The sequence below is a fragment of the Candoia aspera genome, chromosome 7 (genome assembly GCF_035149785.1).
Source record: "Candoia aspera isolate rCanAsp1 chromosome 7, rCanAsp1.hap2, whole genome shotgun sequence".
Taxonomy (NCBI): domain Eukaryota; kingdom Metazoa; phylum Chordata; class Lepidosauria; order Squamata; family Boidae; genus Candoia; species Candoia aspera.
Window position 1 is genome coordinate 23,926,591 of NC_086159.1, and position 16,182 is coordinate 23,942,772.

Consider the following 16,182-nt stretch of genomic DNA (forward strand, 5'->3'; position numbering starts at 1 on the left):
CTACATTTTTTATTTATGAAATTTATATACATCTTCAATGTGGTTGGGGGGAAATGACAGGGCTGTTTGGGCAATGATAATCACAGTCATGGAATCCCTTCCACAGGATTCTCTCTGATTCTTTGCTACCTTTTAGGTGCTAGGCAAAAATATTTTTAATCTAGGAAGTCATTTTAAAACATTTGGAATACTTTAGCTCTTTGAAATTCTGGCAATTAACTGTGCTTTAATTTAATACTTTCATTTTTGTTTCATGGTTATTGTGATGTAGTGGTTAAAATTTTGGATTAGCACCTGGAGACCCAGGTTCAGGTCTACCTTAGCCATGGAAATGCATTGGGTGACTTCGGGCCAGTCACTCTCTCTCAGCCCAAACTACTCCACTGTTTCTGGGGAGATAAAATATAGGGCTATTCCTTTGAGCTCCTGGGGAAAAACAAACAAACAACATATAAATCTAATTTAAATAAATAGAATTGACTGATGAATAAGGCAGTATTTAAACATTTCCATCTTCATTTTTTTTCTGTGCCCTTTGCTCCATCTACCCTTTGCCCTATTGTGTCAGTTTTCTACTACCTCATTCTACTGAGTCCTGGTCTCAAAAGCAAACCGCTATCTGATAGCTCTGCATTTTTGTTGCTGTAAATTCTGACAATCTGTATTAATCGTTGTGGATACTGTATTTTGTAAGCACTACTAAGGGAAAGTATTTATTACTTATACTCTAGAAAATACCTATACTTCTGAAGGAAATAGTATTTTTAGTATTTGTTTTCTTAAAACCAAATGGCAGTATTAGACCAGCTTCATATATTATGCAGAGTATAAGTAAGGATGTGGGGACAAGCTGTGCCTACTTCATTTCCTTTTTTAAAAAAGCATACACAGAATTACAACAGTGACTCAGGCTTCTGTAAGCTAAGACAATTACCTTACAACAAGCGTGATATACCACCATCTCCAGGGCACCGAACAATACCTCATTCTGACTATTTTAGCTAGAATTTAATTTCAGCAAATACTACAAATCATGCCATTTTGTAGAGAACTACTTAAAAGTTGTACTGCACCATGGGAATCAGCCACTTTAATCCAGTCTTTCTGACTTTAATCTTCCTATTTAAGATATCCAAAATGGAATGATTATGCTATTACATCAGAACCTAGAACAATTTTTCCTCTAATTGGCAAATCAAGTTAAGTGGAAAAACTAATTTAACGCAGAAAGAAAAAAGGATTCTATCAAGGATTAGGCTTTTTTTTTTACATGTATCAGTTTTGTCTTCTAATAATTGCAGGTCCCATCTCAGCTAAAATGAAAACATAGCTTTATATTTAATTCAGTTACAAAACACTACAGTATATTATTTCCTTAGACTCTGATGAAACATATATTCCCATGCACTGGCTTTTATATTCCTCTCACAAGTGCATAGAAATGCAGTTATAAATAATAATGATATCTTCCAATAGGACAAGTGAATTTGTAAAAATTCTTCATAAATCCTGTGACTGTATTTGATAACCTAATCTTAGCAACCCCTTTTTTTAACTACTGACTTTGTTCTCCAGTGTGCTCTATAATGTTCATACCAGTTTAAAAGCATGCTCATGATTGAATTAGCTTATATAACAGGATATAAAATGTCATAGCAAGTTTTGTTGGAATGATAATGAGAAGAATTTGTGCACAAAATGAAACAAAGATGCTGGCTCCTGTGCCAAACATTCATTTGATGGCAACACTTCAAATAAATTATTTCTTATAACAACTGGATTGTTATATCCTACAACCACATCCCAAGCAGCCACCCAGCTGGGCTCAATAAAGCTATTTTCCAATGTGCTGTATACATGCACAAACACCCATACTTCCCAGATGTTCTCTGTGTAAAACATCTGGTTTCAAATGCATAGTAAGTCTTTCCAAAAAGCCATTACATTTGTTTAATGGACTCATACAGTTCAGCTAAAATATCCTGGAGCACACATCTGACTGCATTTCTACTCTATGAGCCCCATCTGCAAAAAGCAGAAAAGCAAATGAGAATTCTTTACATGATTTATGCTGCCTTTATGGCAGCCAGTTCATAAAGAACAAACTTAGCTCAACAGACAATAACACAGACTGTTTTAAATATATCATTAATACGCTTTCTGTGTTAATACTTTCCTCTGAAGCAAAGGACCCAATTTTGAAAACTCAAGAGATACTACCAGGCATGTAATTTCCTGTTTTCTTTTCCTGATAATTCCAAGAATCTCAGGAATTCATAGTATATGTGGTAATGCACTTTTCTTACTATCAGAGGGAGGCTGGAAGAAGACAAGTTACACTAGATAGTGATTGATTTCATTTATCCTCACAGTATCCCAGTGACAGCTATTTCTTCCAATAAACTTACATATGAATTCATATGATCTGAATTCATCTCTCTGTTCTTTGTCTGGTAATAGCCTCATATTCAGTTAGAACTGACAGATAAAAGGTAATGAGTAACAACCACATCAAGCCTATCTTATGATAATGTTAAGAGGCCCAACACCAAAACTAATTTAAATATCAGAGAAGGAAACATTGATTTATGTTAGTGGACTGTAAGCTGTCTGGTGATGTAGGTGGTATATAAATATTGCAACAAACAAACACAATCCCAGGTGAAACTAGCCCTGACTCAGAAGCTTTTTTCTCCAAGAAGGGTGCCCAGTGAGAAGAGCCTCAGGCAGGAGTGGTCCATTAGCCTTATGTGAGACAACACAACTCCCTGCCAGTGATGTCCACAGCAAGCTGAGATTTTACCAAACTGACAAAATAATCCGTTTTGATGTCACAACACAAGCTCCAGCCCTTGCATACTTGCATGCAACACTATGATGCACGTACAACAGGGAGTCTGTGTCATGATGTCATGGTGCACATTTTATTACTGATCACCTCTTGGAAACCCATGCTCTCTTCTCATAAAGATATTATCCAAGACCTTCTGACAATATTTCATAAAACAAACAAATAAATAAACCTGAATCATCGTGAAACTTTTGATCATACTGACAGAGGGCAAGTCAACCGAAAAAAGAGAGTGATGGAAAGAGAGAGAAAATGCAGTAAGAAGAATCAATCTGAACTACCTGCATTTATGCCTTGAGCAAAGGCATTCCATTATGAAAGGTCAATGATGTGAGAAAAAGATTATTTTTTAAAAATACCAGATCATCAGATGTTCAGATATAAGCACTGCTCTAAAATTATTTGCTGGGCTTGATCATGCAAGGCTGAACTGAAAATCATTCTTAGGTAAAGTAGGGAGGGATCAACTTGTTCAGGTTTGGCAGCCATACTGACAGTGTAATTACAAGCTAATTATAGGTATTTAAAGCATGCTAATGATCATCATTTGCATGTTTCCAGATTTCTATAAATATTTAATTGGAAAGCAAGGTATGACATTCAATCTACAATATATCTGCATTGAAATTCCCACCCTCACTGGAGAAGCTTAAGTTGAAATTTTAATATATATGAACATTAAAATGTTCAAATAATATACTTTTTGCTCCAAATCTATTAGCATTTTTCCTACCAGATTTTAAAAACTCACTGTATAATTTTGCGGACTAAACAAATAATATTGCAGAAGAGTGATAGCATAAATACTATGAAATGTACTCAAGGGCTTCTCCAAATCAGCATAGCATTGGGAAATACGAGATGGAGTTTGCAGCCAGAGTGGGCCAAAGCAATTTGGTGTCAGGAAATTTTCCCAAGGAAGGCTGGACAGAAAAGTTTTATAATAGCTGGGAATCCTGATCATCATAAACTGGGCTCCAAAAAAATACAGCTTTTAGGGCTACTTGGGCAATTTGTAAATCATTCTAATAGGGTGGCTACAAGAGCAGCAGTATCCTCCAGATTGGTTGAGGATATATATTTTACCTTCCTTGGGATAGCATCTTCTTAGTAAGGCATACCTATTTTCAAACAGAGTAGGCCAGATGATACAGTAGTAAGACTAGATGCAACAGAATAGCAAAAAGAATGGCTTTTGCCTTTGTTAAATTAACCATGCCCATGCTTGCCAATTAATGAAGTTGTGGGCATCTTATAATCATAAATATCACTCTCCAGAAAACATGCTATGTTGCTATTGAATGTATACCCCATCTTTCTGCTTATATAAAGGAAACTTACAGCAAAAATACAAAATATGAAACACAACAACATTAATACAATTTAAATCAAAATTAAAGACAAACTCAGTTTAACAGTTAAATACTCAGTGAAAAAGATGAATTGTTGCCATTTCCCTAAATATTGGTTGAGTGGGGCCAAATACACCCATATAGGGAGAGCATTCTACAGCTTGGAGCAGACATTCTCCCATGTACCAAGCAGACAATATTCTGGCGCTAGGGGCATCTTCAAAAGGGCTCTCCTGCTCACCTAACTAACCAGCCAGATTCATAGCAGAAGACAAATTCCTCAGGTACTCAGATCTTGAGACATTTAGGGTTTTAAAGGTCAATATCAACATCTTAAATTATGATCAGTAGGCAATTGGCAGGCCCTTCAGATCTTTCACTACAGGCTTCACATGATCTCTACAGTAAAACCTTGATTCTCTAAACTACCATTCAGTGGACTTCAGACTCAGTGGGCAAAATTTGACTTCAGACTTTACTCTTAAAGCAATCCAGACAGTTGGCATAATATTATTCACAGAAGCAAGTAACAGGAACTCTCACATCCCTGCTCTCAGTAGCGTCTTTCTATCTCTTAATAAATAGAAACAGAAATAAAAACGTATGCCGAAGGAAAGTGTCCATGCCCGTTTGCTGCTCAAAATGACAAGCGCTACATTCTCACCCTTTGGCCATTTTGGGACCTTCTGTGCATGTGTATCTATGTGCAGATACTTTCACTAAGATTGCTCCCATAGTGAAGTGGCACATCTCTGCATACATAGGTGTCCTCAAAAAGTGAGGAGGCCCTTCAAGCATTACTGAACCTTCAAATGAATTCACCAGCTCAATGTTTGGGACAGTGGGTTCAGAGGGATGATTTAGTCACTTTGCAGAGCACGCTTCCCAATGGTTCACACAACACAAATTAAGATTCCAATCTTAATAAACTAAGAGGTGGGTTGTACCTCTAATTCTGGCCTTGATGCTCAGGTTTATTCTATTCAGATTTTGTCTCTTAACATAAGTCCCTATTTTATAAGTGGGAATCACATTTGGGGAATATGTGTGAACAACCTAAAACCAGAGGAAGCCTTTAAAATTCATTAAACAGTGAAATGCTATTGAAAGCCTGGTCCATCTAATGCAGAATAATAAGCTTTACTAAGCCATGATCAACTTTAAAAATGTTTAATACTATCAGAATTGACTTGGTTCCCACAATATGCTAAGCCCCACTGAGCCAACTAAACAAATCATCATTAAAGTTTAGCTCAATGTGTAGCATTACTGTAGTGTGGGGTATAAGACTAGGACTAGTAGCCCAACTACAACCTTGAGTTGTACAAAGTAAAGGTGGTATATGAATCTAATAAATGTATAAATATTGTTTGACAATAACCAGATCCCATATCATTCTAATCCTGGAAGCTTTTTCCATAGCCATTATTTTTTTTTCAAATAAAGTTACTCACAAACAGATCTTATTCATATCCCTCAAATGTGTAAGATCTGAATACTGTAAGGATAGTTGCACTAGTTTTACAACATTAGACCAGTTTCCTTTTTAAGGAAGGTCTCTTATTTTATCAAATATCAAAGCTAGTAACCAATTTTCATCCTAAAGTCAATTGACATATAACTATTACCTAATGTAGTTGAATGTAAAGGAAACATAACTCATTTGTATACATGCTGGTTTCTTTTATACATTTTACAGCTACAATTTGAATATCAAATAACTTTACATTTAACTAGTGAACACAGGCATTCCTCTTCATTTAAAACTGAACATTACTGAGGGGATTTTATGTATATTAATCATCTGGAATTTCTGATAGGAATCCAAGATATTTGATCAGCATGGGCAACCACTAAACTCCCATGCAATATCTCACACAGCCCCCTGGTGTTCTGCGTCTGAAATCTCCTAATTTATACAATGTACAGTGTTGTCTGTGTAGACATGGTGATAAACATGGTGCTGTTTGAAACTATACTTCACAAACTATAACCTACAGATGTTGAGGACTTTCATGTGGGCAAGACAAATGAGAGCACAGGCTGAGCCCAGGAAACAATAGCAGGAGACCACAGATGAAAGCCTAAGCACACTTGTGGCTTTAATGAACTAGTCATCAAATATTGCACAGATGCTTGTATCTCACTGTTCTTCCTATGAAAATATCCAGCAACAGAACTATGCATTTTTAATCTTGCCAAAGGAACTCACAAAGCATCTGTTAAAAAGAATCAGTGTTTGCTATATATAATGTATACCAATTAAAGAATGTGTGAGTGGAATTCTGTGAAGAATAAATACTGCCCTGCAAGAACTGCTTGTTACAAATAGCTTTATTCAACAAATATTTTATTTGTTTGTTTGTTTGTTTGTCAGATTTTTATGGCCACCCATTTCATCCGAAGTGATTCACCCAAAGTGAATATAACAAAACATAATTTTATATATCTTTTCAGATAAAATTTCTTCCATATGTCGCATAATTTCCTAACCTTAAATTTAATTATGTAAGAAACCCACTCACAAAGTACATTAATGTTACTTATCAATTTTATGATGATCTTTTTTTCTCAACTGTTGTTTTGAAATTGTTAGCAACAATCTATTATAATGCAATAGTGCTTTTAGTTAAGAGCTACTTGGCAAATAGATTCCACTGTGAATTCATTTCATTCAACTAAACTTTGGCCAAAGTTTCTAACTCTAAAAGCCATGAAAATAGAGTCCAAAAGTCATCTATTCTTCCCACACTACTGATAAACCAAACTGCTCACCTTCATACACATCCAAAGATTTCAAACCAGAGACCTATACCAGCCTTATCCGACCTGATAACCTTCGGATCAATTACTTCAATTCCCATAATTCCCAATGCCAAACTCAATACCGATGGTTCAGCATTAAAAGAAATTGCTACATTCAGTGATGCAAAAACAATTGTTAACTGATGAAAAGTGTGACTGGTTTTAATGTCAGTGCATAGCCTAGTTTCTTTGAACCCCAGTCTCTGATCATAAAGACTCATTTTATCTCCTGCTGTCAAATTCATGCTACTGGTACTTTCTGACAAATGGTCATCAATTTTTCATAGGTGACGGAAATAACTTTAGAACACTAGGGATGCTTTCTTAAGAAGTCAGTTGAAGTTGTCAATAATGGTAATGTCAGAAAGGATCTAATATGACAGTCTTAAGAGAACGCCTCTTGGGATAAAGTTACCTCAGAAATTTGTATCTATATTACAGCTGATCCGATTCCCAATTTAAAAAATAGCTCTTAAAGATTCCATTCAATAAAATGACTAAGCTCCAAGATGAGAGAACTTCCTGTCACTGAAGCAAGAAATCAGTCACACATTGTCCTCAAAGAGTTATTTGAGAAATATGTATTTCAGCATTCCCAGGAATCTTTTTCACTTTGGATGGAAACATGCTCTCCATCTTTCTACATATGACAAGCCAAAAGTTAGCTAGACTGACTTTGGTTTAAAAATAAATAAAACTAATTTTTCTTTTAAACAAAATAGCTGAGACTGGCTATCCTTTTGTTAACCCTTGCATGATACTTGAGTATAATTCTATATTACGGCTGCTAACTTTCCTTTTGGGAATTATCCCTACTATATGTAGCTTTTTCAGTATAATAACTGCAAGAACAAAAGCTTTTATGCATCCATAGGTGTGCTGTTGCAGCATGGCCTTGTATGCGAATTTTATTGTTATGCAATTCAGATTTTTCTTTAAAATGCCTTGGGTTTTCCACTAGCCAAGCACATTCTATGTAACTGTAATTTATTTAAAGTTTAGATATTATCACTTTTTTGTAATATTAGGTGTTATTACACTTCATATAATTTTAGTGTCTATTCTATAATTTAAATATACACTGCACCCTGGACCTCACTCATAGATGTTAGTTAGGTTGTTTTATAAATGTATTTTAATTTTGTGTTAAATTTTATTTCATTTATTATCTACTAAGATAGATTTATATATATTGACTGAGCACTCTGCTTGTACTGATCCAGGACCATAATGAATTGGAATTGGAATTGAAAGCCTTGGGTTACTCCATATAGCTCATCAACCATTGCCTGGTCTCCATGCCTTAATTGTAACATGCAAGTGAATCAAGAATGTATTCATGTGGATTTTAAGACATAAAATTGGTATAAATAGGTAAAATTGGTATCATATGAATTATTTTGACTACAGTCCACAAATTATGCTTGGAGTTAGCAGCCAATTTTTTTTTTCTTGATGGCAAGGATATTATAAATTTGCCCCTAAACATGTGCAGACTGCCCTTCCTTTGCACTTAGCAAATAGCAGCCTGCCTCTCTTACATAATGGTTAACAGCACAGGTGATACTTATTTCCATAAAGTCTGAGTCTTTTTCTGAAAGCCAAGCATGGTCCCAACAAAGCACAGCAAGCATCTGTATTGAAAACCATGTTTAGAAAAGTTAGGAGATAGTTTCATCTATTTCAGTGTTTCTCAACCTTGGCAACCTGAAGATGTGTGGACTTCAACTCCTGGCTGGGGAATCCTGGGAATTGAAGGCCACACATCTTCAAGTTGCCAAAGTTGAGAAACACTGATCTATTCTGAAGAAATATCTCCCAGATTTTCATTCTGTCCCTTTAGCAGCTCCCATTCACAAACCATTTATTTTTCTTTTTTTAATCAGACTTTTCTTTCCTAGAAATTCTAAGTGACAGAGAGAAGCCAGCTGCAAATTCGCTGGGTCTTCATAAAAGCTGCAGAACTAGGCATGTTGAATAAACAGGAGACCTGAAATTGTTCCCATCTAATTAGTCCATCGATTTAAAAAAACATCTTTCCTCCTTTTTTCTTTAATAATCTGTACTTGAAACCAAACTTAAGTTGCGGTTCACTGACAGGTACAGTTTTTAGGAGGAATATATTCTCAGGGTGATGGGTGGAGATGGGAGTAAAGGAACAACAATGTTGTATAAGGGAAACAGTTTTTCACATGGAAGAGGAATAGACACTAAAACACAATCCTTAGTAGTATCAGAAAGAGACTGAATATTATACTGCCAAGCAACCAATCTGATGTGCAGAATTCTTGGAAAAGAAAATGGGAGGAAAGGAAGAGAATTCCCAGTGCCACCACAATGAGAGAACATTTTTGCTCATGCATTTGTTTCTTTATTTTCTGATAGCCTAATTTAGGTGTTAGAATGCCATTTTCTTCCCTGAATATTCTTGCTTACTTAGTCTGGGTTTCAAATAATAAAATATATCTCAAGTTGAGTTCAACTCCTGGTAACTTCATAGATATGTCCATGTAGTTTCCGGGCAACAGTGCAGAAGTGATTTGCCAAGGCCCTCTAACGGGATGCTTTTTAAACTTTCCACTCTAGTATGAAGCTCTGAGAACTCCTATAGCCTCCCATCCAATCCTACCTGCTCAGCTTTCTGTAGTATAAAGTTGATAATCATAGATATAGATAGATATAGATATAGATATAGATATAGATATAGATATAGATATAGATATAGATATAGATATAGATATAGATATAGATATAGATCTGCTTAGTTTTTATAGGAATCAGACTACTGTGTTCTATTCTGTTTATGATTTCTACAAAACATTCCTCCAACAATTAAGCCACAGATTAATATGATCAATGTTCATATTAACTGAAGTACAGGTAGTCCTCATTTAGCATCTGCCTCGTTTAGCCACTGTTTGAAGTTACGACAGTGATGAAAAAATAACTTTGCAACCAATCCTCGCATTTATAATCTTCACAGGTCTGTAAGCAAAGGAAAGCTGAATAAGATCATAAGCACAGTCACAGTTTTACTTAGCAACTGCTTTGCTTAATGACCAAGTTGCTGGCCCCAGTTATGATCACTACACGAGGACTACCTGTATTCCAATTTAAAATGGTATTGAGGAAATTGCAAAAAAAGTTCCTTATTGTTATAAAGGTATATAGCAATTCCAATTCTAACTATCATGTTTTGCTTGACAAGCTTCAAAGTTGTAAAGAGAAATGGTTAATCATTCAGGAACAAATATAATTTCACAATGACCTTGGAACAGTTTAGACATATTCTGTTCATTACTTCTCTAATTATTAGATACTGTATAGAATTCATGATGTATGGATATATTTAGAATCCAAAAGGCTGCATGATACACAACATTTTGTTGGACTGCATCTGAGTGAATTAAGAAAATGTCCATGTTTTTTCAGTATACAGTAGTAGCCTTGAAAGTATGCCCACAAAAACGTATTGGTCTGTGTAAGAACAGGTAGAATTGCAAGAAGGCACAATTTATTCTTCAGCAGAATTAATCCTATGCCTGGTTTATTAGAAACAATTAGCACTTTACTGGGAAGATAAGAGCAAAACTGCACTCAAAATCTGGCATGACTAGGCAATATCACTGAAAGAGAATGAGGAATTAGGTGGCCAGACATGATTCTATAGCCGATATCAAAGACTGTTTCTTCCTTGCATATTTCTATGTCATCCATGGCAAATAACAAACCCTTAAATTCAAGCCTACCATGCAGATTCCTTTACAGATTACTTCTGTTAAATGTTTATATAAATCATACTTGGACTTCAGAAGCCCAGTGAATGTTTGGAAGGCTAAGTACAAGTGGGCTGTATTCCTGCATTTCATTCAGCATGCAACCTAATCTCTGTTACATTATTAAGTAAACAAGGGTAAATAACAAGTTGCTGCTGACAACAAACTAAATATAACATATCTATAATCCAACTCACAGTTCAACAGCCATCATATAAGCTATAGCTGGAAAAGTATTATGCACTTCTCAAAACAAATGTCAAACTTTTAAGCATTTTTCAAAGTAAAAAAAATAATAATCAAATTCCTAGATACTGATATGTAGCTTGTAGGAGTTTGGGAGTGTATGTAGGAAAGCAGAAGAAAAAATACACATATATTATATTATAATTGTTAGTATACAATCTTTTTTGCATTACATGCAAATTTGAAGCACATTTTTCTCTCATTTGGGGATGTTTACCTAAAAGAGAACTTCCTGCAGATTTCATAGGATTTCTCCCAGAAGCCAATGGAAAACCAGCACCTGACATTTTATTTGGCGGTGTCTGATTTTTATGCAAAAAGTCCATGACGATATGCTTCAAACCAAAATCACAATTAACTAATAAAAGGTTAATGGAAATATTTTTGTTTAGGTAACTCGGTAAGAGTAAGCTACCAAGGATATTTCTAGACGTTGCCCTATGTTTCCAAATATTTACATACTACTGTGTAGGAAAATGCTACCTGACCTACTAATACGACAGCGAACAAATGACATAGGTGGGAACATGACCTTGAGATTTCTAATGCTGTACTAAGCTTTTTTCTACATGAAGTGATGATGGGAATTAAGCTGGTTACATTGCTCTGAGGACCCCCTCTGCTGGCCACACTACTGAGCCACTCTAATCAAAGCTCTTTAATGATTCCATAAATGATTATGACTAAGGAGAAAGGAAACATAGCACAGATAGAGAAGAACGGGCTAAATGGGTTCCCAGTGTCAATTCTGGGCCAAATACTTTTCATAACACTCCTATATGTGAAGAGAGTATATTTCACATGTCGACAGATAAAGATGTTTATGTGTTTTTCAGTAAAGCACATTCCCATTTTTAACATAAGTAAGCATCATCCTGAGGCATGGAACACATATTCTGATGCCAAAGCCAAAGCCAAGAATCTTTAATCTAGAAACAAGTAAATAGATTATAAATATCCATCTTCCTCAGTTTTGTCTCTTTAGCTGCAAATGTTATATTGCTGTAAAACAAATCTTAAAAAAACTACCAGTGCTGTCTTAAAATGAATAAACGTGAAGTTATTGAAAGGAGCATACCAATACAATCAGGAAATGATACTTGGGCTTGTACATTTTTTGAGCTGGATGTTTTGCTAATTTTAAAACCCTGCAATATGATACACTCCAGGCAATGTTCTTTTTCAAAGAAAAAACAGGCAGTCAAAGTGAACACGAGCATTCACTTCTGCTTTTGATTAACTATCTTAATGGTTTAGTAAAATGACAGAGAGCATAATATAACATTAAGACTTATCTGTACCAGGTCTTTAAAGAGTCTTTTCATGCTACACAGCACTGGGATATTATTTAATTATTTGTTTTGACCACTGCACTAGGATTTAGGGTTTTTACTACAAACCACACCACGGAAAAGGTTAAATGTTCTTAAATAGAGGGGGCTGTCACATACATAATCACACCACATGTAGCTAAGGTGCTTTTTACTATTGCATGCACTTACTTGTTTACTTCAGTCTCTTGTTCAAAATATTGGTTGAGCAAGCAACAGGGAAAAAATTGTAAATACGAACAAAACATGGAGCTATACCAAATCTACTGCAAAGTACTTGATCAAACAATTGCACAATCTCGGGGAAAGCATTGGTACACGCGTGCCTGGTTGAAATGCAGAACCCTCATATGTAGCCAGACAGCATCAGAAGAAAACAGCAGTACTTTTAGCTTACTACATGAATCCTTCGCTCATGTGCCTGAATTCTATGACGTGCAGGCATCTTGTGGCAAAGAGCACAAAAGTTGAGCTGGAGACAGTTATAGTACACTGCAACATTAAGTTTGCTACATAAAGTGGACTCTAAACTTCACTTTGATAGGAGCAACTGCATAGATGTGTTTGTTATAGAGGTCAATGAAGTGCATGTCATAACCACCCGCAACACACTGTTGGGCTTTAAAATTTATTTAAGCTCAAAGGCATCTCCAGTTAGCAAACTATGGCATGTATTTCAATGGATGTCATGTCCACACTTTGAACAGCAGAGCAATATCTGATTGCTGGCAGGGAAGAGATATAAATGGTGCCAATTTACAGGTGATCCAGTTCTCCTTATTCAAAGAACCACCTCTGATTTCTATAAATGAACTCCGTTGGCATTTGGAGAGAAAGGCTCAAAATAATATCCCAAGATCAAACACTTCTGGAGTGTTCGATAAACGCTCCTCCAGTGAATCCTGGACCTCAGAAAGTGGGGAGGAAGAAGAACATAAAAAATTCCTGGAGGCTAAGAGAAGACTATAACTTCAGATAAAGAAAGCAAAAGCAAAAGCAGGACTACAGCCACCTTCAAGCTTTGAAATTTTGAGTATATCACAAAGTTGTCTTCCCCAAGCTGGTGCCCTCCAGATGTGTTAGAACCACAACTCCCATAACTCTCAGGTTTTGTGGTTAATGGCTGGGAATTCTGGGAGTTCATTTTATTTCTTTTTGATTTGTAAGATGTTTAAACCCCATCGCTCCAGAGGCAGTGTACAAAGCAATTGTTGTCCCAAAATTTCCAGAGAGCATCATCTTAGGAAAGGCTGCCATAAATAAAAGCCCTACCCAAGGAGTGTCACGCTTCGATGCTTCAGTAGTGCCACCAGCTCTCTACCTGGAGCAGGTGTCAGCAGCCCCCTCCCGGGTCAGCCTCCTCAGCCCTTACCACTCTGCCTGAAAACCTCTCGATGGCCCTCTTGACTTTGCCATAGGTACCCTTGCCCAGCGTTTCTTGCAACTCGTAGCGATGTTTCAGGTTGTGCTTGTGATGGTGCCTCTTGACCCCTTGCTGCTGCTGCTGCTGTTGCTGCTGCTTCAGCTCCTGTTGGGCAGCGCTGAGGCCGACGGCCTTGGGGGCCGAAGCAGCGGAGTCCCCCAAAGAAGGAGCCTCCGCTGCGGACTCTTCCATAGCTGCTCCTGCTGCTTCACCGACAGCCCGCGCAGCCTCTTGAGAGCATCGCTCGGGAGCTTCTGTGCTGCTGCCATCCAGCTCCGTCCCATCCATCTCCCGCTCGGGCAGGCGTGCGCCGAGAGGGCACTTCGCGCAGCGCGGGAGGAGCCTCGGGGTCCCTCCCTTCAGGCGTGTTCCGCAAGGGCTGCCCCCATTTTTTCGGGGCGGGAAGGGAGGGAGGCCGAGAAACGGGAGGCCACAGCGCCGTCCTCTCACCCCCTGCTGGGGTGCCCGAAAGGCATTCGGCGATTACTAAGGCGGGAAGTTGGGGACGCTGAAGGCGGTCGGGCCGGAGGGGTCTCGGCTACAGCCGGTTCTTTGGTGGAAGGCTCTTTTCAGCTGGAGAGGGGAAGGAGAAGCGGCAGCACCCCCCTCCTCCGTCTTTCTTTCTTTCTTTCTTTCTCTTCCTTTCTTCCTCGCTCCCTCTTTCCTTCCTCCGGTCCCGTGTGTCTTTACGCAGCTGCCTCAAAAAAGGATGCGGAGCGAAGCCTAAACGCGCCCGGGCTGCGGTCTTAAGAGCCCAGCTTCCTCGGCGCTTGTTCCGCGGCTCCTTCTTAGAGGAAATTTAGCGGTGGGGGCTGGGGGCAGGGACGGCGATGTGAGACCCCCGAGGCGACCTGAAGCGCCGCAGAGCCGCCTCTCTCCGCCCGTGCTGTCAGCGAGGCGGCGGCTGATTTGGCCATGAGAGGCGCTTGGGAGAGCTCGCCACGCCTCGGCGACTCCCTGCGAGCGTCTGGGGGCGGGCGAGCCGGATGGGGCCGCCCCGCGCGGTGCCTGGGCTGGGAACGAGCCGGGCGTGGCGTGGAGAGAAATCGCTCTCGGAAACTAACGGGCCGGGCAGGAGCCGGGGACCTCCCCTTCCGAGCCTTGCCTCCGATCTGGGCGGGCTCTTTCGGACAACCCCCGCCGCCGCGCGGAGAAGGCGGAGACGCGAAACGATTAGGGGATGGGAGATCTAGCTGGCCTTTGTGCCAAAGGATGTTGCATTATTCCGCCCGGACCCACAGATAATTTAGGAGCTTTTCTTCAGAATAGTCTGGCTTCCCTTCGCAACGAAGGACGCAGTGATTGCGTGCCTAAATCGGGGGCGGGGAGGGACCTCCCCGCCTTTGCGGGTGCTCATCCGTGTCCTAATAGAGCCTCTCGGCTCTGTATTTGTAGATAGTTATGGAGAACGCAGATGGAAGCAGTCATTTGATGACAGATTTTGGGGGACTCCCAGTACAGAAGGGTGTATCACCCCCACATGTGCGCAGACAAGCCCACCAGAGGGGTACTTTTTTTGTTCCTTCCCAGTTAAAGAAAAGAACCCTCCATCCGCATTTATACCTCAGATCCATATCTTTGCATCCAGAGGGGTCCAAAATGGTTGGATTCATACATTTGTATACTTCATTATGTTAAGGCACATTGGATTAGGTGAGGTGAGAGGTTATCCACTATGAAAAATTATATAACATGAAAAGGATCCACTTTTATTTGTGGGAACTAACAATTGTTTTGTTGCATATTTTAGAAAAGGTGTCACAGGTGATGCATGGGACAGTCCATTAATAGAGATAATGTTGCCTCAGGCTTGCCATGCAAGAGAACAAGGTAGCGGCAATCTATGTGCCATCTATTATATTATTGCCCTGCAATGCACTGGAATCTTGTCTTATCTTAATTTATTATAATTAATTTATTATTCTGTTTTTATTTAAATATATTGCACGCTGCTTAGAGTTTATTGGGATTGAAGAGGTATTTAAGTTTGCTAAATAAATAAATAAAATCTTAGCCCTAAGAAGAGTTCTCAAATATTCTAATTATTGGAACTGTGATGGTTCTATGGGCCTTCCCATCATACTGAATGTGTGGATTTCCAGTTAGGACAGGTAGCCACTTATACCTAACTGGACAATCAGGGATGCCACTACAGAGGCCCTTTGCTTTAGCTTTCAGAAACAGGTCGGTTTGGGAAGAAGTTTGTCCCTTGCAGTTTTGAAGTCTTCCCAAGTTTTGGAATTGCTTGAGAGACTTTCCCCAATTTAGTTTAGTTTAGTAGGTTTGCATGGAGGGGAAAACAAGTTAACTCGGAAGAAAAGTCACTTTCTGAGAAGCCAAAATATGGACTTTCTAGTCATATCATTATCACTTTCCATTTCTTGATACCACCATTTGT

General features: G+C 38.5%; 1 protein-coding gene across 1 annotated transcript in view; it reads right to left on the bottom strand.

Moving 5' to 3' along the window:
* The window catches only part of NUAK1 (NUAK family kinase 1), a 54,485-nt gene extending 39,730 nt beyond the window's left edge, over positions 1–14,755 (bottom strand). The window contains exon 1 of the mRNA XM_063309548.1: positions 13,734–14,755. Coding sequence (XP_063165618.1) covers positions 13,734–14,072 — 339 coding nt within the window. The 5' untranslated portion in view covers positions 14,073–14,755. The remainder of the gene's footprint in view (positions 1–13,733) is intronic.
* Between the last annotated feature and the right edge of the window lie 1,427 nt (positions 14,756–16,182).